Source organism: Cervus elaphus, chromosome 7 (assembly GCF_910594005.1).
Source record: "Cervus elaphus chromosome 7, mCerEla1.1, whole genome shotgun sequence".
Classification (NCBI taxonomy): Eukaryota; Metazoa; Chordata; class Mammalia; order Artiodactyla; family Cervidae; genus Cervus; species Cervus elaphus.
The window spans coordinates 27,011,792-27,035,640 of NC_057821.1; the positions used below are offsets into that span (position 1 = coordinate 27,011,792).

The following is a 23,849-nucleotide window of genomic DNA, read 5'->3' on the forward strand; positions in this document are numbered from 1 at the left end:
AGGTGTCCCAATAGTGCACTCCCCTCACACTACTCAAGGGTCAGGGATCAGCTGGTCCCAGGGTAGGGTCTGATCTGTTGTTGTTTTGTTTTGTTTTTTAGTTTATTACTTAATGGGAGAAAATTGTTTTACAAAGTTTTGTTGGTTTCTGCCATACAACAATGCTAATAAGACTCATACGGTAAAGCATCTGCCTGCAATGCAGGAGGTCTGGGTTCAATCCCTGGGTCAGGAAGATCCCCTGGAGAAGGAAATGGCAACCCACTCCGGTACTCTTGCCTGGAAAATCCCATGGACAGAGGAGCCTGGTAGGCTATAGTCCATGCGGTCACAAAGAGTTGGACATGACTGCGCAATTTCACTTTCACTATACGTATATCACCTACCTCTTGAGCTTCCCTCCCCTCCCCCTACCTCATCCCTCTAGGTCATCACAGAGAACCAGGCTGGGCTCCCTGTGTTGTGTAGCAACTTTTCACCAGCTATCTATTTTACACATTTGTTGTTCAGTTGCTCAGTTGTGTCCAATTCTTTGCAACTCCATGAATGGCAGGATTGTCAGGCTTCCCTGTCCTTCACTATCTCCCAGAGCTTGCTCAAACTTATGTCCATTGAGTCGGTGATGCTATCCAACCATCTCATCTTCTGTCGCCCCCTTCTCCTCTGCCCTCAATCTTTCCCAGCATCAGGGTCTTTCCCAATGAGTGGGCTCTTCACATGCTAGTGTAAATTGCAGGCTCAGTTCCACTGACTGTGGGATTGTGGTTTTCTTGCTTCTGCCATCTGCTGCCTGGTAGATGAGTCTGGTCTAGAGGTTTGTGTAGGCTTTCTGGCAGGAGGGGCCAATGCCTGACCACTGATGAGTGGAGCTAGGTCCTGGCCCTCTAGTGGGCAGGGCCAGGTCAAGGGGTGTGTCTAGAGGTGGCTGTGAGCTTAAGAAATCTTTGGAGAGCCTGTCTGCTGATTGGCGGGGCTGTATTTCCCCCAGTTGATTGTTTGGCCTGAAGCATCCCAGCACTGGCTCCTACCAACTGTTGGGTGGGGCCAGAACTTGGTGTTAATGACCTAAGCAAGATGTCAGCCTCCAGTGAGAGTTCATGCAGATGAATGCTCCCCAATATATCCACCACTGTGCCTATTCCCCAGAGTAAGCTACTGCTGTGCCCCTCTTATGTTCCCAGGAGAACTTCCAAGACCAGCAGGTAAGTCTGGCCCAGGCTCCTATGAAGTTACTGCTTTGGCCATCAATACTGGTACACATGAGATTTTGTGCACACCCTTTAAGAGTGAAGCCTCTTTTTCCCCAGTCCTGTGGAGCCCCTGCAATTTAAGCCCCACTGGCCTTCAAAGTCAAATAATTTGGGGGCTCCTCTTTCTGACACCAAACCCCCAGGTTGCAGAGATATGGGATTCAGAACTCTTACTCTTGTGGGAAAACCTGTGCAATACAATCATTCTCTAGTTTTTGGGTCAACCCTTCAGGGGATTTTGGACTTGATTATATCACAAGTGTGCCCCTCCTACCATCTCACTGTGATTTCTTCTTTGTGTCTTTAGTTACAGAATATCTGTTTAGTAGGTCCCAGTCCCTTTTATTGATGGTTGTTTAGCAGATAGTTGTGGTTTTTGTGTGCTCATAAGAGGAGATGAGTTCAAGGTTTTTCTACTCCACCATCTTGTAAGCAATCTTCCTGCATTTTTTTCTTAAAAATGTGACCGTTCAATTGAAGATGAATGATTGATATCATTTATCCCAGACACATCTTATCGTATCTCCTCTCAGGTTTTGTTTCCTGTCTTAGTACCTTCTTCTGTGTAATGGGTGGGGGTTGTGTAAAATTCTGTTGCCTTTTATTGGCCTTTGAGATGGGCTTTGAATCCTATAGTTTCAACTTGTCAGAGATATGAGTCATTTTGAAAACTATGGATGTGTTTCAAATTTTTGTCCTTTTCCTTCCTGACATAGTGACTTGCTTTTTCTTCCCCATTTATTTTTATTAGTTGGAGGTTAATTACTTTACAATATTGTAGTGGTTTTTGTCATACATTGACATGAATCAGCCATGGATTTACATGTATTCCCCATCCCAATACCCCCTCCCACCTCCCTCCTCCACCCGATCCCTCTGGGTCTTCCCAGTGCACCAGGCCTGAGCACTTGTCTCATGCATCCAACCTGGGCTGGTGATCTGTTTCACCCTAGATAATATACATGTTTTGATGCTGTTCTCTCAAAACATCCCACCCTTGCCTTCTCCCACAGAGTCCAAAAGTCTGTTCTGTACATCTGAGTCTCTTTTTCTGTTTTGCATATAGGACTTGCTTTTAAATGAATTGGTTCTTTATATTTTTATTTTCTGCTGAGTATAGACAATGAAAAGGTTAATCCCATTTATAGTTTATTCTGTTATCTAGTCATTATGTCATCTCTTGTTGTTCAGATGCTAAGTCATATCTGATTCCTTGTGACTTCATGGACTATAGCATGCCAGTCTCCCCTATCTTCCACTATCACCTTGAGTTTGCTCAAATCATGTGCATTGAGTTAATGATGCTATCTAACCATCTCATCCTCTGTCATCCCCTTCTCCTTTTGCCTTCAACATTTCCCAGCATCATGGTCTTTTCCAATGAGTCAGTTCTTTGCATCAGGTGACTGAAGTATTGGAGCTTCAGCTTCAGCATCAGTCCTTCCAATGAATATTCAGGATTGATTTCCTTTAGGATTGACTGGTTTGATCTCCTTGTTCTTATTTCTTCAACTATTAATGAACATTTTCTGCAATTCCAATCTACATATGCTTTAAATGAATTTTTCTGATGATCCTATGATTCTAACCGAAGTTTTGCATCTTCATTTGTTATTCAATTTTCACCATTATCATTTGCATAATTTGTCCTGCCATTCCAATCTATGTATACAGATCTTTTCTATAAAATAAATTTTTATTAGTAATATACTTTAGAAGTTTATGGTATTTTTTAGAAAACTGTTGTGCTACCTTTATCCAAGATAAGCTCAGGTGATATTATTAGAGCCCACTTCACCTGCCTTTTAATATTTTATTTCCCTTCCTTTCATTTCATTGTATAAAAATTATAAGATTTTCTTCACCGGAATTGTATAACAATATCCTCATTTTTCTCATGAGGAAAATTGGGTTAGAAGGCATAAAAATTCAGGAAGGTTATTACTTGAGAGGCATGAATGAGTATCAATAGATGGTTAAGTCTAGAGAATATAGGAATGATGGGAAAAGGTGGAAGCAGTGGAATTAGCATCACCAAAGAGGTTTCTTCAAAGAATGTAGGAAAAGCACATATGTACTTTTATATCATCATTGTTTAGTCGCTAAGTTGTGTCCAACTCTTTTGCAACCACATAGACTGTAGCCCACTAGGCTCTTCTGTCCATAGATTTCTCCAGGGAAGAACACTGGATAGGGTTGCCATTTTCTTCTTCAGGGAGAGAATCGCCTGCAGCAGATTCTTTACTATTGAGCTACCAGGGAAGCCCTATATAAAAACTTAAAACTTATAACATGCAAGAATGCCCAAGATACTTTTTACAACACATGAATTCTAGACAAGAGCTTATCCCTTGAAATGTATATGTAGGTTTTTTAAAGGACTTCAATAAAACCTGAAAGTGAAGTGAAAGTGTTATTCACTCAGTCATGTCTCACTCTTTACGACCCCATGGACTGTAGCCCACCAGGCTTCTCTGTCCATGGAATTCTCTAGGCAACAATACTGGAATGGGTAGCCATTCCCATCTCCAGGGAATCTTCCCCACCCAGGGATCAAACCTGGGTCTTCCTCATTGCATGCAATTCTTTACCATCTGAGCCACCAGGGAAATCCCATAAAGCCTAGAGTCACATTATAAGAATGAGATTAAAAATAAACTGCTTAAAGAATGATCTAACATTTTTCTCGTGTAATCCTAGCATTACTTTATCTCCATTAACTCATATTTTAAGTCCCTTCAAATACATGAATATAAAATAAACATTAATGCATTTCATTAATTTTCGGCTTACTTATAAAATATTTATGTGCTGATAAATGGTGTACTTATATGTAAGTTAATAGAAATGGAAGTTTCATTACAGTCCTAACTTCAATTCTTTGAACTTCTTCTGATAAAATTGAGAGTGTGAGTTTATCAAATCTAATTTTAAAAGTTCTCTCAACTGAAAACTCAACTAAATTTCACTGCACTATTATTCAATGTAAATAGAAACCATCAGACTTCAGAAAAGATTGTCAGTTCAGTTCAGTTGCTCAGTTGTGTCAGACTTTATGACCGCATGGACTGCAGCATGCCAGGCTTCCCTGTCCATCACCAACTCCCACAGCTTGCTCAAACTCATGTCCATCAAGTCGGTGATGCAATCCAACCATCTCATCCTCTGTCATCTCCTTCTCCTCCCGCCTTCAACCTTACCCAGCATCAGGGTCTTTTCCAAAGAGTCAGTTCTTCCCACCAGGTGGCCAAAGTATTGGAGTTTCAGCTTCAGCATCAGTGCTTCCAATGAATATTCAGGACTGATTTCCTTTAGGGTGGACTGGTTTGATCTCCTTGCAGTCCAGGGGACTCTCAAGAGTCTTCTCCATCACCACAGTTCTAAAGCATCAATTCTTCAGCACTCAGCTTTCTTTATAGTCCAACTCTCACATCCATACACGACTATTGGAAAAACCATAGCTTTGACTAGTCGTACTGTTGTTGGCAACTGAATGTCTCTGCTTTTTAACATGTTATCTAAGTTGGTCATAACTTTTCTTCCAAGGAGCAAGCAATCAGCTTTTAATTTCATGGCTGCAGTCACCAAAGAATATACTCAGACATTGTAGTCATTTGCTTTCTTAATGGCTATGACATCTTCTAAAAAGATACTCTCAGGACTTAGTGTTTATTGACTACAATTCACACACATTGTTTCACTTAAAGACAACTGCTTTAATCTGAGATAGAAAGACTTGCATAACTCAAAATCAGTTTCAACATGCTACTATGAAGATAACATTTGTTATGGAATTATTTTATTCTTTTATTAAATATGTATTTTGTCCAAATCCTCAATTATGAATGTCCTTAATACTGTTCATAAAATATGTATGTATGGGATAAAATCCTAGTTAGTTTCTCTGCCCTAATCATCATCATTCTTCTTTATTTATTCAACTGGGCAAATTCACTTCCTTTTCTCAGTATTTGAAGATAAAACTGTGCTTCCTTGGCTGTTTTGTTTTTTTTTTTTCAGGAGTTTTTGTTTGTTTCTAATCACATTCATCCTTCCAGTTTACCATGCAATGGAAATTTTCTATTCATTTTCATTTTTTATATTGGTTTCTCTTGATATTTACATGAGATTTCCACTTTATTTTTCAGAAGATCTTCAGAAAGAAATTGGTAACTTTTTTCTGACATTCTTTTTTGCTGATATATTTCTTTGAAAAAAAATTTCCCATCACTTCCTATCTCATTACCTCATTACTCACTCCTGTCTTGCCTTTTTCTTCTTGTGGATTTCAAATTACCCTGTTTTTTTTTTTAGCTTCCTGAACTCATTCCATGTTAAGTTCCCTTTTCATTCTCTCAGCTTTTGTTCACTTCCTTTCCTTTCTATGCTTTATTTTTAAGCTTCTTCTATTAATATAGTCCAGGTAATTACTGGAATTTTACAGTAATTCATTTTACAGTAGTTAGTTTTAGAGTTGGTGAGATAAAGGAAATTAAGCTAAGCATGATGACAGAAAGTTTCTTTTAATTTGGGTTCTTCAGCATGTGCTCTGATATGGAGTGCCCATTGTTTTATACATGATATTGTGCTTGTTTTTATGGGAAAGTTAAAACTTCAAAGTAGCTGAGTGAGATAAATTCCTTTTTTTGTTTGACCTGTATATTATGCTATATATATTGATGTCAAGTTAATCTTGAGATTTCCTAGTTCATTTCTCTTGACTATATTCTCAGGTGATTTAAGGTGTATAAATATTTTTTGCATGACTTTGCCTGATTTTTTTCCAACCATAATTATTGTTCTTTTATTTTTGTTTTCACCTTTTCAATCATTAATACTTCAAGGTCTTTATACATACATTTTTTTTCACTCAAACTCCATTGTAAACCTAAAATCTAAAGTTATTTTCCAAGTTATTCCTATACTATTTTGGTACTATATCATAAGAATTATTAAACACTCATGTCCCTACATATCAAATTATATTCTTTAAATTGTAGGAAGATTTTTCAGATGCAGTAGGCTTCAGAGATTTCTTTAGTTGCTTTTAAAATGGACATTACTTGGTCAACTTTCAGACACTACTAGCATTGGCACATGTATGTGCACATGTATAACTTTACTTGAATTTTTTTTATGGTGTTAAGAAAACATTTTTTTAATTAATTAGTTAACATTATATATGTGTATATATACCTGTTTGTTTTCTCTCAGATAGGAGGAAGGCTCAGTTCAAATTAGGTGAGTAAAGCTTATTTCCCAGAAACCTTTATTCTTCTAAATCTCAGATTCTTCTGCTGTAGAAGTTGAATAGGATTTAGAAATGCAACAAAAATGCTTATAGTAGGCAAAAAGCATTTGAAGAGTTATCTTGCTAAATTCTAGTAATTTCAATTAATTATTTTCAAAAGACAAACCACCAGTGATTCAGCATGTTCTTCCTTCTCTCCCCTTCCTTCCTTAATTTATTTCATGCCCTCTCCTTCCCACTTCTCCTTCATCCCTCTCACTTTTTATTGCTTCTATGTTTCTATCTACCCTCCATGTGAACATTTTTATCATTGTGTTTTCTAAAAATGGAATATGAGAATATAGGATAAAAAGAGGAAGACCAAAGAATTCAGAAGAAAATTTATGACAAAGACAAGGAGAAATGAAAAAGACAATGAGAAAAAAAAAATGGAAGAAAAAAAAGTAAAGTTTCCTATTTTGGTTTTTGCAGGCTGGAGGGAGTCAACATTATACCCTGGTGAGTGACATGGATTCTGATAAAAAAAAAAAAACTGTCCTATTGCAAAATATATTTTAAATGAATACCTACTGCATGCAAAACAATACAATAAAAATTAAAGAAACTCCAAAATATGCGTTTTATGAACTCAATAAATTACTCAGTATTTTAAAAGATAATAATGTATTTAAAATATTAAATTTTAGCAATTTGACCATTATTATTTTCTATTTGATTTTTTTAATAACTGAGGCATAGTTCAGTTCAGTTCAGTTCAGTTGCTCACTCCTGTCCGACTATTTGTGACCCCATGAACCGCAGCATGCCAGGCCTCCCTGTCCATCACCAACTCCCAGAGGCCACCCAAACCATGTCCATAGAGTCGATGATGCCATCCAATCATCTCATCCTCTGTCGTCCACTTCTCCTCCTGTCCCCAATCTTTCCCAGCATCAGGGTCTTTTCAAATGAGTCAGCTCTTCGCATCAGGTGGCCAAAGTATTGGAGTTTCAGCGTCAACATCAATCCTTCCAATGAACAGATGGACTGATTGGATCTCCTCGCAGTCCAAGGGACTCTCAAGAGTCTTCTCCAACCCCACAGTTCAAAAGCATCAATTCTTCGGTGCACAGCTTTCTTTATAGTACAACTCTCACATCCATACATTACCACTGGTAAAACCATAGTCTTGACTAGATGGACATTTGTTGGCAAAGTAATGTCTCTGCTTTTTAATATGCTATCTAGGTTGGTCATAACTTTCCTTCCAAGGAGTAAGCGTCTTTTAATTTCATGGCTGCAATCACCATCTGCAGTGATTTTGGAGCCCCAAAAAAGTCAGCCACTGTTTCCACTGTTTCCCCATCTACCTGCCATGAAGTGATGGGACTGGATGTCATGATCTTAGTTTTCTGAGTGTTGAGCTTTAAGCCAACTTTTTCACTCTCCTCTTTCACTTTCATCAAGAGGTTCTTTAGTTCTTCACTTTCTACAAGGCATAGTTGGCTTACAATATTACATTAGTTTCAGGTGTACAACATAGTGACTTCAAAATTTTGTAGGCTATACTCCATTTAAGTTATTATAAAAATTGGCTATATTCCCCATGAAAGAAAGAAAGGGATGTGACTCATTCATGTCTAACTCTTTGTGACCCAGTGGACTGTAGCCTAGCAGGCTCCTCCATCCATGGGATTCTCTAGGCAAGAGTACTTGAGTGGATTGCCACTTCCTTCCCCAGGAGATCTTCCCAACCCAGAGAAGCATATTCCCCATGCTGTACAATATATGCTTTAGATTTATTTATTTTATACATAGTAGTTTGTACCTCTGAAACCCTAATATTATTCCTCTCCTCTTTCCTCTCCCCATTGATAATTACATTTGCTCTCTATATCTGTAAGTCTGTTTCTGTTTTGTTACATTCACTATTTTATTTTTTAGATTCCACATATAAGTGATAACATACTCTATCTTCCTCTGTCTTACTTATTTCATTAATAGTAATACCTTCCAGGCCCATCCATATTGTTGCAAATGTCAAAATTTCATGTATGTGTTTATATATACACAGACACACAAAGGAACAGTTTTCAGTATGTGTATATATATATACATACATACATACAAAGGAACAATATTTAGTCATTTGTAGTATATATATATATATATACTAAATTCAGGTGTAGTATGAACAATTGGGTGCATGTACCTTTTCAAATTTGTGTTTTTAATTTTCTTTGGTTATATACCCAGGTGTGGAATTGCTGGATCATATGGCAGTTCTATTTTTAGTGTTTTGAGGCGCCTTTATACTATTTTCCCCTAGTTTACATCCATCAACCATTTACAGGGTTTCCTTTTCTCCACATCCTAGCCAACATTTATTATGTGTTTTATTATTTTTTAATTGACATCTCAGATCATGCTTTGAGGATAAGTAAAAGATTATCACCTATAAAGTCTGAGGAAATTACAACAAAAAGAATTTACTTGGTCAGACATATCATAATCTCTATTTCTTTTCTAACATCTTAAATAGATCATGGACACTTATCCTACAGGAATGTTGGTTGAAGAAATCAGTTCTTAAAGCCAGACATAATTTAACAGACTGAAAAGAGGTGCAAGTATATCAAAGAATATTTTCTTTGGATATTATCACTCATAAATTAATCCTTGAGAGTTTGTACTCATAATCTGAGCAGATGGATGTATTTATCTATCAGGTGGGGCTTCTCACATTCATATGTTCCTTGCAGATTGGAGGAAAGAAGAGTTCCAAGCTGGTGAGTATGATGGTCCAGGAGGGACCCCGCTCCTTGTGGGGTAAGAAAGGAAGACGGGTGAAGATGACTTGGATCTTCTCAGGGCCAGAGAAGTTCTCACAGAATGGGGACCCTCTGGCCCAGGCCTACTGAGACTCTTTCCATAAACATGATAGTCTAATTGTTTTTGCAGTAAATGTGACTCTTGATGAAGCCACTGCTCATCCCAGCCTCCTCCTGACTGAAGAGGGGAGAGGAGTAACCTTGCAAGAAATACAGCAAGATCTACCCAGCTCCACACAGAGATTTGTCTCTATTCCCTGTGTGCTGGGTCAGCTACAAATCTGTGCGGGGAGATACTACTGGGAGGTGGAAGTTGGGGACCTGCATTCCTGGGACCTGGGAGTTTGTAGGGATAATGTATCAAGGAAGGGGACTTTCCAAATGTCCCCACAGAATGGTTTCTGGGCCATTAGACTCTACCAGGAGGATTACTGGGCCCTTACCATCTCAGAAACTCATCTTACTCCAAGAGAAAAACCCCTTAGTGTGGGGATATTCCTGGATTATGAGGCTGGAGATGTATCTTTCTATAATATGACAGATGAATCCCACATTTTCACATTTTCCAAACAGACATTTTATGGTGTCCTAAGACCACTTTTCAGACTTTGGTCCCCTGACTCTGGCCCCTTGACCATTGTCCAGGTGGAGTAGAACACACGGATGTTGTAATTCATGTGCTTACACCTCCATGAGAAGTTACTGCATTGTGCCCAAGTGATCATTATAATTCTCCCCACTGGCCACAAATTGATTTTTTTCCCCTCCTGCATACTGGTTCATTCTCAAGGTGAAGTTCTGTGAGACTGACTGATTGTTGCCTCTCATGTCATTTCTTTCTTTTTCCTTAATCATAAACTCCTACTATTACTATGCCTCTGACAACCTAGTATAAAGATTAAATTTCTTAGACTACCAGCTGAATATCACTAAATGATGACCAGTGCATTTTAAGATTAATTATTCTGTATAATTTCTGGGATGTTTCTTTAAAGGAAAACTGTGTGCTTTTCTCATTCTGTTTACTTTTTATGATGCCTGAAATCTATAATTAATGAAACATCTGTGACCATGTAAAAGTCATGGGTGGCAGACAAGGTACAATGACTTACGTTTTTGATAACTTGTGGAACTACTCTGTTACTCCGTTCCTAAATTATCTTCAGAGAAATAACCTGTTATCTCTCTAAGCTTTTTATACTTTGAATTTTTGTCATTTATAATTGAATTCAATCCTAGCTAGTATACCCTCCCTTTAAGGATGGCAACAGATGACACCCACAGTTGAATATTTAAGTGAAATAGTAGGCATGAAGTCCTGTACTTGATTTCTTAGCAACTCCTACTCCTCCAGTGTATGAGTCAAGTTAGGGTCTCCCAATTTCTCCTGACTCATCAGACCCTCCTGATTTCACTTCCTACTCTTTCCTATTTAAATGCCAGGATTAACAATTTTTTTTTTCTTACTTGAGGATTTATTTATTTATTTATTTTTTATTAGTTGGAGGCTAATTACTTCACAACATTTCAGTGGGTTTTGTCATACATTGATATGAATCAGCCATGGATTTACATGTATTCCCCATCCCGATCCCTGCTCCCACCTCCCTCTCCACCCGATTCCTCTGGGTCTTCCCAGTGCACCAGGCTGGAGCACTTGTCTCATGCATCCCACCTGGGCTGGTGATCTGTTTCACCATAGATAGTATACATGCTGTTCCAGGATTAACAATTTTAGGGATTCTTTTACTAATAAGTGAAAATTCCTGATCTCATTGTCCTTTTTCACATCTGCTTGGAAAGAAATCCCAAAATGAATGAATCTATTATTCATTTCTCATACTGGACAAATGTTCATATAGTTGAACATGCTATAAATCCACACAGATGAGTAGAATGGTTATTCTATACATGTGTAGTAACCTGTCACAACTTGGGCAGTAGCACCGTTGGTGGCAATCCTCTATCTGGCAATCTTCCCATGTGTCTCCAGTCATTTACATTCCCTTGCCTTTGCAGTCAATTTCATTAAAAATTCCACTTTTTAAAACTTCTAATTCTACTCCCACCTAATTCTCAATATAAGACTGCATTTCCATTTTGAAAGAATAGTAATGATAATAACAAATAGGATCAATTAGAAGGGAATTGCCTCATCTTTGTAATGACAAATATAGCAAACTTGTCTAAATCTCCCAACTCTGCAATACTCCTCCCTCACTGTTACATTAAGAGAAATATCCCTCTTCCTTTACAGAACACCAGTCTATCTCTTCTCTCTACCCATCTTTCCATCCTGTGTCTTACATAGTACTGAGGTCCATCAATTATTCCTCTCAGTGTTCCTACTAGTTTTTCTACCATAAACTTAAAAATTTTAAACCTTGTCCATCTTAAAATCAAAACAATGCAATTTTCCAACAACTCTACATCTTCTTATTTACTCTTTTGACTCTCTTTCATAATCAAACTTCTCAAAATACTTATCTAAATTCTCTATTTATATTTCCCTTGTTTTTATTTCCTTCTTAGTATATCCTATGATATGTAAAGCCTCACCTCCAGTCCCTCACTATATGACCTTATTTGGAAATAGGGTCATTGTAGATATAGTTAGTTAAGATGGCATAGAACAGGTCCTTAAATCAACATAACTGTTGTCTTTATGAAAAGGAAAGATTTGGACATAAACATGCACAGAAAGAACAGCTTTTGAAGATTGGAGTTTGCTGCCACAAGGCAAGGAAGGTCCAAAGCTGCTGGCAAACCACCCGAAGCTTAAAAATAAAGGCTTGAAACCAATCCTTTCCTAATGCCTTCAGAGGAAGCATCACCATGCCAACATCTTGACCTCAGATTTCTGGCCTCCACAATGCTATTACAATAACTTTCAACATTTAAGCTACTCAGCTTGTGGTATTTTGTTGTGGTATAGTAGCAGGTATAGTAAACAAATACAATTCTCTTTTGTTAAATACAACCTGCTCATTTCCTTTCTTTAATAAAGTAATCCCAAAGTAAACCCTTTGCTATGGAAATTCCAAGGGATTTCTACATTTACATAAATTTCATGTCATGGTTGAAAATCAACATAGAGAAAACGTACCTTAAATAAAGTAAGAACTCTGAAACTCTTATAAATCCATACAAGGTACATAATTCTGTGATGATTCTTAGAAAAAGGTTTGTTGAGATGTTATTTGCATACCATACATTCATTCAACTGTTCATTCATTTAAAAAAATCAACTCAATACTTTTTAGCATATTTACATGGTTGGGCAATCATTACTCATCCAGTCGTAAAGGATTCCATCTCCCCAAAAGACCTCTGGCTTTCGTTTTCAAATAATCATTGTTCCCAGGCCCAGGGATCTCTAGTCTATTTTCTCTATATATGGATTTTCCTTTTCTGGATATATACAGTTGCAGTCATATAATATATGGTCTTTTATGCCTGACTTCTTTCACTTAGCATAATATCTTAGACACACACTTTTGCATATTTCAGTGGTTTGTTTATTTTTAATAGAATCCCATTGTATGGATATACCACATTATGTTTATTCATCCTCCAATCTAAAGGCATTAGAATGCTAACATTGTGAAATCTTATAAACAATGGATATTTGGTGAGTGAGGGGGCTGACTGAGGACCACTCTTTCAAAGAAACATTGATTGTAAAAAGTAGAAAGAAATCAGTTCAGGTCAGCTCAGTCTCTCAGTCGTGTCAGACTCTTTGTGACCCTGAGGACTGCAGCACACCAGGCTTCTCAGTCCATCACTAACACCCGGAGCTTGCTCAAATTCATGTCTGTCAATTTGGTGATGCCATCCAACCATCTCATCCTCTGTTGTCCCCTTCTTCTGCCTTCAATCTTTCCAGCATCAGGGTCTTTTCCAGTGAGTCAGTTCTTCACATAGATGGCCAAAGTATTGGAGTTTCAGCTTCAGCATCAGTCTTTCCAAAGAATATTCAGGACTGATTTCCTTTAGGATGGACTGGTTTGATATTTTTGCAGTCCAAGCGACTCTCAAGAGTCTTATCCAACACCACAGTTCAAAAGCATCATTTCTTTGGCACTCAGCTTTCTTTATGGTCAAACTCTCACATCCATAAATGACTACGGGAAAACCACATCTTTGACTGAACAGACCTTCATCAGCAAAGTACTGTCTCTGCTTTTTAATATGCTGTCTAGGTTGGTCAAAGCTTTTCTTCCAGGGAACAAGCGTCTTTTAATTTCATGGCTGCAGTCACCATCTGCAGTGAATTTGGAGCCCAAAAAATAAAGTCTGTCACTGTTTCCATTGTTTTAACATTTATTTGCAATGAAGTGATGGGACCAGATGCCATGATCTTAGTTTTCTGAATGTTGAATTTTAAGCCAGCTTCTTCACTCTCCTCTTTCACTTTCATCAAGAGCCTCTTTGGTTCTTCTTCACTTTCTGCCACAAGGGGGGTGTCATCTGCATATCTGAAGTTATTGATATTTCTCCCAGCAATCTTGATTCCAGCTTGTGCTTCATCCAGCCCAGCATTTTGCATGATGTACTCTGCATATAAGTTAAATAAACAGGGTGACAATATACAGTCTTGATGAACTCTTTCCCCAGTTTTTAACCTGTCCATTGTTCCATATCGGTTCTAATTGTTGCCTCTTGAGCTGCATACAGATTTCTCAGGAGGCAGATAACATGATCTGCTATTCCAATCTCTTGAAGAATTTTCCACAGTTTGTTGTGATCCACACAGTCAAAGTCTTTGGAGTAGTCAATAAGCAGAAGTAGATATTTCCCGGAATTGTCTTGCTTTTTCAACGATCCAGTGGATGTTGGATATTTGATCTCTGGTTCCTCTGCCTTTTCAAAATCCAGCTTGAATATCTGGAAGCTCTTGGTTCACATAGTGTTGAAACCTTGCTTGGAGAATTTGAGCATTACTTTGCTAGTGTGAGATGAGCGCAATGGTGTGGTAATTTGAGCATTCTTTAGCATTGCTTTTCTTTGGGATTGAATGAAAACTGACCTTTTTCAGTCATCTGGCCACTGCTGAGTTTTCCAGATTTGCCGACATATTGAGTGCAGCACTTTCACAGCATCATCTTTTAGGATTTGAAATAGCTCAACTGGAACTCCATCACCTCCACTAGCTTTGTTCATAGTAATACTTCTTATGGCCCACTTGACTTTGCATTATGGGATGTCTGGCTTTAGGTGAGTGTTCACACCATTGTGGTTATCTGGGTTATGAAGATCTTTTTTGTATAGTTCTTCTGTGTATTCTTGCCACCTCTTCTTAATATCTTCTGCTTTTGTTAGGTCCTTACCATTTCTGTCCTTTATTTTGCCCATCTTTGGATGAAATTTTCCCTTGGTATCTCTAATTTTCTTAATGAGATCTCTAGTCTTTCCCATTCTGTTGTTTTCCTCTATTTCTTTGCATTGATCTCTTGGAAAGGCTTTCTTATCTCTCCTTGCTATTCTTTGGAACTCTGCATTCAGATGGGTATAACTTTCCTTTTCTCCTTTACCTTTAGCTTCTCTTCCTTTCTTAGCTATTTGTAAGGCCTCCACAGACAACCATTTTGCCTTTTTGCATTTCTTTTTCTTGGTGATGGTCTTGATCACTGCCTCCTGTACAATGTCAGGAAACTCCATTCATAGATCTTCAGGCACTCTGTCTATCAGATCTAGTCCCTTGAATCTCTTTGTCACTTCCACGGTATAGTCACAAGGGATTTGGTTTAGGTCATACCTGAATGATCTAATGCTTTTCCCTACTTTCTCCAATTTAAGTCTGAATTTTCCAATAGAGAGTTCATGATCTGATGCTACAGTCAGCTCCTGGTCTTGTTTTTGCTGACTGTATACAGCTTCTCTATCTTCGACTGCAAAGAATATAATCAATCTGATTTGGGTATTGACCATCTGGTGATCTCCATGTGTAGAGTCGTCTCTTGTGTTGTTGGAAGAGAGTGTTTGCTATGACCAGTGCATTCTCTTGGCAAAATTATGTTAGCCTTTGCCCTGTTTCATTAGTGCTCCAAGGCCAAACTTTCCTGTTACTCCAGGTGTCTCTTGACTTCCTACTTTTGCATCCCAGCCCCTATGAAGAAAATGACATCTTATTATGGTGTTAGCTCTAGAAGGTGTTAGTTCCAAAATTCTGGTGTTAGTTCCAAAACTGCAACTCGCTGTTGAACAACCATCAGCAGGAGAATGTTGGATCCCACCAAAAAAAAGATACCTCACATCCAAGGGCAAAGAAAAAGCCCCAACAAGATGGTAGGAGGGGCGAAATCATCTTTAGAATCAAACCCCATACCTACCAGAGACACTCAGAGGGCTCAAAAAAAAAAAAAAAACACAACTTTGTGGGCACCAGGACCCAGAGACCCCACAGAGATTGAGCCAAAGCTGCCTTGAGTGTTGAGTGTATCCTGCAGAGGCGTGGGTAAGCAGTGGCCTGCCACAGGGACAGGGGCTCTGGCTGCAGCAGACCTGGGACACACAGCATGTGGCATAATCCTTCTTGGAGGAGATCACCATTAGCCCCACCATAGAGCCACCAAGCAGATGATCCACAAACTGAAGAACACTGTTAAGAAAGTTCTAGGACCCACAACAGATTTTCCAACCTGTGGATCTGGAAAAGGGACTGAGAACCCCCAGGAATTTGACTTTGGAGGCCAGTGGGATTTGACTACAGACTTTCCACAGGACTGGGGAAAGAGACTCTTGCAGGGCACAAGCCAAACCTTGTGCACACTAGGACCCGGGAGAAAGAAGCAGTATCCCCACAAGAGACTGAGCCAGACTTGCCTATGAGTGTCCTGGAGTCTCCGGTGGAGGCGTGGGTCAACAGTGGTCTGCTGGGGGAGCTCAGGGGCACTGAATAAATCCTTTTGAAGGAGGTCACCATTACCACCATTAACCCTGCTATAGTTTGGCCTCAGGCCAAACAACAGAGAGGGAACACAGCCCCATCAACAGATAATTGGATTAAATATTTACTAAGCATGGCCCCACCCAACAGAACAAGACCCAGATTCCCCCACAGTCAGTCTCTCCCATCAGGAAGTTTCCACAAGCCTCTTATCCTTCTCCATCAGGAGGCAGACAGAAGGAAAACCAGAATCACAGAAAACTAACCAAACTAATCACATGGATCACAGCCTTGTCTAACTCAGTGAAACTATGAGTCATGCCACGTAGGGCCACCCAAGATGGACGGGTCATGGTGGAGAGTTCTGACAAATCGTGGTCCACTGGAGAAGGGAATGGCAAACTACTTCAGTATTCTTGCCTTGAGAACCCATGAACAGTATGAAAAGACAAAAAGATATGACACTGAAAGATGAGTCTGAAATGCAGGACTTGAGTGGAATCTCAAAAATGACAGAATGATCTCTGTTTGTTTCCATGGCAAACCAGTCAATATCACAGTAATCCAGGTCTATATACTTACCACTAATGCCAAAGAAGCTGAAGTTGAATGGTTCTATAATGACCTACAAGAACTTCTAGAACTAATACCAAAAAAAGAAAGAAAGAAAAAGGAAATGACAGAATCTTTAACAGAAGGCAGGTTAGAAGGAAGGAATTTTGATGGTGCTTGCTCTGCATAGCTTTGCTTAATTTTATTCTGTTTTTAAATGGGAAATATAAAAACATATGTTTATGTAGAAAGGAGAACAGAGTGAGAGATGGAAGAGACTGGGGAATGGTGTTAATCGAAGTGATTGTGCCTGGGAAAGAATACAGGAGGTGATATTTCACCCTAACTGAGAACTGCAAAAGAGAACGATGCAGAAATTGAAAGGTTATTGCTGAATCCACGAAAAGATACCAGGATCTTGGCCTCTGGAGGAGAAGAATTCAATCCAGGGCCAGAAACAGGCTTGATCGCTCAGAGCTTTTGTGCAATAGAGTTTATTAAAGTATAAAAGGGATACAGAAAGCTTCTGACATAGGTGTCAGAAGGGGGTAGAAAAAGTACCCCCTTGCTAGTGTTAGCAATAGAGTTATATACTCTCCCATGAATCCAAAGAATGTCTGGAGGTTGTATAAAGACCTCACCATACCTACGCCTATAATTTACAGTTTAAGGTAACAGGATTAGCCAGAGGGTTTAATCCAGAGACTGTCCTCAGGCAGGATACATTATTGTTACACAATCCTTGTAAAGACCAGACCTACTCCCATAATTTACATTTTAAGATAACAGGACTATCCAGAAGGTTTAATCCAGAGACTGTCCTCAAACAGGATACATTATTGTTATATAATCCTAAGGAATGTAGAGGGAAAAAAAAGTTTGTCTTTTCTTCCTCCTTGAGAATTCCAGACCCCTCTCTTCTTGGGGACCCCTAGACTTCTTTTCAACCTGCCTAGGAAATGACTCTCTCAAAATGACCTGCCAACATTCTGTCAGCTCCTTCCAGATATTTACTCTTCAGTCTTTCTCAAAGTTTCCTCTGACCTGTATTCAACTGTTAAATTATTTTCAAATCTCCTTTTCTCATTGCTCTTGTGCACCATTTCTGTCATGCTTTTGCCTCTGAAATGTCCTAATATGTTTATGAACCTAGAAAATTCTGTTTTTAACAATGAAACACATAAAGCGTTTCTCATCAAATTACTTTCCCAGCAATAAAAACTACATCTTCCCTTATCCCTCTCCCTTGTGGACAAAGGTCAACCAATTTACAGCCCAAATATCTTCACTAAGTCATAAGTTGTGGATGATTTATTGCTGCAATCATTAGCATGTAGGTGTAAGAAAGCCGCAGCAAGATGAAGAGAGCGCCAGAGCGTTAAGAGGCTTTACTGGGCAATCGCTCCCGGACAGAGCTCCCAGGGCCGAGCAGGGGGGAAAGCGGGAGTCTGCAACCTGCGGGAAGGGGGGCGACACCTATATACCCTGGAGGATAGGAAGTGGCGGGACCTTTCCATATATGGTTAGAATCGGGCTCTAGAGTGCTGATTGGACTTTTCGGTCTCGTGTCAGTTTTTGATTGGCCAGAGTCTTGGCGCCTTCACGTCCATCATTCTGCCTGGCAACGGGCTGTTGATTGGTGGATGTCTTATCTGGGACTTTCTGGTGGGGGCTTCTCCATCAGCATTTTCCGGCTGGCGCTTTCCCGCCTGCGGTCAGCGTGAACTTTCATCAGGCAGTAAAGTCTTACATAGTTTTTTCTCATTATCTAAAGTAAGATGTTTGAAGATAAACAATAACCCGAAAAGGAAGAAGAAGAAAAAAAGAGAGAGAGAGACAGGCACCTTATGACACTCAGCAGGAAGTTCATGGAGAGAAAACAGAGATGAGAATCAGCAAACTCTGGGGGGAAAACACTTTGCAGATTATTCTATATGAATTACTTTGAAATATAAGTGGCAAGAGAATGGTAAAGACAGTAAATATAATGAAAAATTCATTCATTCATTTGTTCTAAATATACTTACTAGGTTTTTACCCTCTTTCACATTGTGCAAGCCAGTATAAACTAACAAAATTAAAACAAGCTTGCAATCAAGGAAATTGTTTCCTGAGCATTAAGAGAGACAAATTATTGTACCTTGATTTGATATGCAATTCTATTATTGGAAATAACTTTTAAGGAATTACTATGTAATTGGGGAATATATATGTATATATATACATATATATGTATATATATATAATTTCAGCAGAAGTGCCAGAAACTAAAACAGAAGGAAAATCACACAGAAAGAATATTGATGTATGGGAACAGGATATAGTCTTAAATCAAGGAAACATAAGCAGTTGTCTTTACCTAGGGAAGTCAGGATTTAAATCAAAACAGCTCCAGAAATGTCTTTATAATTTTTTTTTTTCTTTTTGGAGCTCTCCATAAAGGTAAATGATAGAGAAATCAACTCCCATTCCTCTATCAGCAGTAGCCAAATCTCTCACCTGAGCAGCTTAGAATAATAGTGGATTTGCATGTGTCCATGCTAAGTCACTTCAGTCATGTCCAACCACTGCTGCTGCTGCTGCTGCTGCTAAGTTGCTTCAGTCGTGTCCGACTCTGTGTGATCCAATAGACAGCAGCTCTCCATGCTCCCGCGCCCCTGAGATTCTCCAGGCAAGAACATTGGAGTGGGTTGCCATTTCCTTCTTCAATGCATGAAAGTGAAAAGTGAAAGTGAAGCCGCTCAGTTGCGTCCGACTCTTAGTGACCCCATGGACTGCAGCCTACCAGGCTCCTCCATCAATGGGATTTTCCAGGCAAGAGTACTGGAGTGGGTTGCCATTGCCTTCTCTATGTCCAACTGAGTGTGACCCTATGGACTGCATCCTGCCAGGCTCCTCTGTTCATGGGATTCTCCAGGCAAGAACACTCGAGTGGGTTGCCATGCCCTCCTCCAGGCTATCCTCCCCACCCAGGGATCAAACTCATGTCTCTTACATCTACCTGTATTGGTAGCTGGGTTCTTTACCACTAGCACCACCTGGGAATCCCAAGAGTAGTAGAAATTCCCAATATTTTTAATGGAATTTTTATAGTAGGGGTTGGCTATTACTTTTTGCCTCAGATTTTTCCTATTTAACTTTTTTTGTTTGACATTGGCCATGGAGTTAACAATTTGTCCAGTAAAAATAAAGTTATTAGCAATTACTAGGTAGGCTCAAAGAGATGAGGTATCCACAGGTGCTACACAGTTGCAGGCCATAATGTCCTTCAAGTTCATGAAATTCTCCAAAGCAGGGGAGAGATTTCGAGAGGTGTTTGCCTTTCTGGTGTCCCTTGTGCTTTCAAGACCATTGAAATCTGTTCTTAATCTTGTCCATTAATCTAAAAGAACATCTTCTAAACAGCATAGTTAAACAATTTTCATCTGCAAAGTTTCCTGTGTGGATATTTTCTCTAATCTAACAGCAGGAGGGGATACATTTGAGAATTTGCTGCATTAAGTCACCCAAAAGATGCCATGTGAGAGATAGGACCATGTAGAGCACTCTTAGACCAGGAGGAAACAGCTCCAAGGTCAAAGAAGTGCATGATGTTGACATCAGTATGGGGCCTGGGAGCCTTGCAGGTCAGTTACAGTGCTCTATCAGGGATCAAATGCAAGGAATCAGGAGATATCTTGTAAATTCAGCTGATGATCCCTAGGATTTAGTTTTTGTCCTAATGGATTAAACTGGATGCAAATGTTCCAACAACACATGAAAGGTAGATGGTTCCTGAGTCCTTGCCTAGAACAATCGTTAGAGTTCTAATTTAATTTTATGATCTGAGAATATGCAATTCATGGGAATATCCTGGAGAAAATAAGCACTTGATGATTGTAAATATCTGCAGCAGCTTTTTGAATGAATGGGCTAGAAATATTTATGGGGGTGGAGATGTGGAAATCAGCTATTTTCAACGTCCTGGGTAGATTTTCCATTAACTGTAGGGTTAATGAGACTAAGAATGCAAAATCTTGTAGAGGTAGCATATATAGACCATCCTTTCTCTGATCAAGGTAAATACATAAGTCTCAGAAGCTGGTGTGAGAATGTATTGTTTAAATCTCTACTGTATGCTATGAACTTTAAAATAATAACAAAAGCAATAAAGCAGGAAAAAAGGCAGTCTGTATGTGTGTTCACATGAGCACATACCTATTTGGATTAAATATTTGGCTTTATGGTCATGTGAGGTTTTTATTATGGTCACATGAATGGATAAGAGCAAAGTGCAATCTAAAGTCCCCTCCCAGCTACCTCGTGTCTTTGTGCTACGCTTCTGTTCCTGTTGGTTGGAGTGTATAGAAGGCAAACAACTGAGTGTTCTGACTGACGCTTCTAGGGCTTCATATTTCAGAGAAGGCTTAAGAGAAGAGAGATGTTCAATGTGTGCTAAGAAACTTATATTTTCTGTTGGTGATTAAGCCAGGTAAGTGTAAAAAGAAAATTTATCATGTAGAAGAAGGGTACTGGTGGAGTGTGTGTGTGTGTGTGTGTGTGTGTGTGTGTGTGTGTGTGTGTGTGTGTGTGTGTGAAGGATCTGAGAAAGGTCAGTAGAGACGACAGAGCCTCTAAGAAAAAGGACGTAAATTTAGTGTCTTTGACTCTCATGATTTGTCTTTTTTCTGATTTATTCCTTTCCCTAGATAGAAAACCTTAAGTGTCTTCTAGAAAAGCTGTAATCCTCTCCAATCTTAGATATTAGGCCTTTATCTTACTCTTTCTGGTCCTCAGAACTTATCTATCTCTATCATAGTTGGTTCTGGATCCATTTCATGTTCCTTACATTATCTCTACATCCCTCAGTTTTCTTTCCATCACTGTCTATCGTGGAGAGGCATTTATTCTGTGTCAGATGAAAACACTGAGTCTTTCATCTGCATTTCCTCCCCTGAACTCAATCACTCAACCAAAACCAATGTAAGAATTCATTCAGGCAAACTTTCTTCTCAAGGTCTGCAATCTTTCCTACCTCTTGCAGCTTCTCATACCTCCTTTGGGAAGGAAGATGAGAATGATAGCAGGACTGTGATCAGGCAGAGCTTCCCTTACTCCCTTGTGCTGGTGCTGTCAGATGGGGTTACCTCACTCACAGCACAGGGCCCAGGAGAGAAGCTCCTCCTCATCCCAACCCCTCCTTGAATTCCCACCATGGGCCAACCCAGACAGCAATCTTCCCTTGACTCCCCAGAGGATGATGGAAGTCAGCGTTCATGAGGAAAACGGACCTGAGCTGTGATTTTTCTGTTTACAGGAAAGAAGGGAAGAAAAACAGTGTTTTCTATACAGGAGCCAACTAAGAGATCTCTGGAGTTCCATATTTCACATCTGACATGATGATTAAATTATTCAGTATCACTTTGGCTGCTATTCCAATCAGTGTGCTAACTTTGTCTTATCAAGACATCTCTCAGAAGCCTGGAGGAAATGGTAAGTTTAAAAAATGAGTGAAGTGATAGATCTGAATATTCATAATACCAGACTTCTGCATGGTGCCAAGAAAAGATCTGAACAGTGTTTTAGCATATCTGAAGAAAGTAATTTCTATGGACCGTATCTGATAAACTCACTCTATCATTTCATCGTTCAGTGGTCATATAAAATCTGTATTAACTCTGAGAATCAATATTGCCAAAGACATCAGATTATATTTTCCAGAATCTGCAGGGTCTGCAAACTCTAATGGAGAGAGAATGATTAAATAAATAAAAGACTTAGGGAAAGGAAAGCTTTATGAAACGTAGCAATTATTTTACTTTCAAATATATAATGGGCTATCTAGTTTGATGAACAGTCAACTGAGGGGATTAATCAGACAGAATTAGGACTAATCTGTATGAATTCTTTTTTAAATCCAGAGTAAATTTTTACTTTTTTTCAATTTTTTTCTTCTAGGTTTATTAAAATTTAATAGGAAGCACTGTATAAGTTTAAGGTATACAGCATCTTTTGCCTTTCATTTATCATGAAATTATTATCACAATAATTTTAATGAACATCATCATCTCATATAAATACATATTTATGAAATAGGAAAAATTTTCTTGTGATGAGACCTCTTAAGATTTATTCTCTTAACAAAGTTCACCTATAATGTAGAGCAGTGTTAATTACCTCTATCATGTTGTAAATTATATAATTAGTAGTTATTCATCTTATAGCTGAAAGTTTGGTGCTGAGAAAACTGGACAGCTCCCTATAAAAGAATGAAATTAGAACATTTTCTCACACTATATATAAAAATAAATTCAAAATGGATTAAAGACCTAAATGTAAGACCGGAAACCATAAAACTCCAGAAGAATACATAGGCAGTACACTCTTTGACATATCTTAGCAATATTTTTTGGAACTTTCTCTTCAAGCAAGGGAAACAAAAGCAAAAATAAACAAATGGAACCTAATTAAGCTTAAAAGTTTTTGTACAAAAGAAAAGACAACCTACTGAATGGAAGAAAATATTTGCAAATGATATGACCAAATGGGTTAATATACAAAATATATAAACAATTCATACAACCTAATATTAAAAAAAAAAAAAAAAAAACACTGATTTATAAAAGGGCAGAAAAACTGAATAGATGTTTCTCCAAAGAAAATATACAGATGAGAAACAGGCCTTAGGATCCTTTTTAAAAAAATTTCTCAGAGATCTTTTTTAATGTTTCACTCATTTTTTATTTTACTTATTGGAGTCTTCTTTTTTTCTTAATTAATCATGTCTAGCTAAGTGCTTGCAAATTTTATTTATCTTTTTTTAAAGCCCTTACTTATTGTTTTGTTAATTTTTTTCATTGTTTCTGTTTTCTGTACTGAACCTTATTATTTCCATCCTTTTGCTGTGAGTTTAGTTTATTCTTTTTATAGTTCCTTGCAATATAACATTATTTATTTGAAATCTTTCTCTTTAAACTTTGGAGATATTTTTAGTGTAGTCTTTAATAACTATAAACTGCCCTCTTAGTACTGCTTAGACATAGATGTAATAATCTTTGTCAAAAGCTAGCAAACTGAATTCAACAGCACATCAAAAAACTATACACTGTGACCAAATG

The 23,849-nt window shown here is 38.4% G+C and overlaps 2 protein-coding genes across 2 annotated transcripts in view; both read left to right on the forward strand.

The window, feature by feature from the left end:
- The first annotated feature begins 1,074 nt into the window (after positions 1 to 1,074).
- Positions 1,075 to 21,936, forward strand: LOC122696796 (putative butyrophilin subfamily 2 member A3). The gene is made up of 10 exons (XM_043906928.1): positions 1,075 to 1,087; positions 1,182 to 1,202; positions 5,399 to 5,419; positions 6,465 to 6,491; positions 6,973 to 6,999; positions 9,243 to 9,269; positions 9,442 to 9,956; positions 18,083 to 18,274; positions 18,325 to 18,490; positions 21,776 to 21,936. Exons 1-10 carry the CDS (start codon positions 1,075 to 1,077, stop codon positions 21,934 to 21,936), a joined length of 1,170 nt encoding a protein of 389 aa, XP_043762863.1.
- The window catches only part of LOC122697222 (butyrophilin subfamily 1 member A1-like), a 217,972-nt gene continuing 215,214 nt past the window's right edge, over positions 21,092 to 23,849 (forward strand). Inside the window, exons 1-2 of the mRNA XM_043907749.1 lie at positions 21,092 to 21,223; positions 22,049 to 22,224. Coding sequence (XP_043763684.1) covers positions 22,128 to 22,224 — 97 coding nt within the window. The 5' untranslated portion in view covers positions 21,092 to 21,223; positions 22,049 to 22,127. The remainder of the gene's footprint in view (positions 21,224 to 22,048; positions 22,225 to 23,849) is intronic.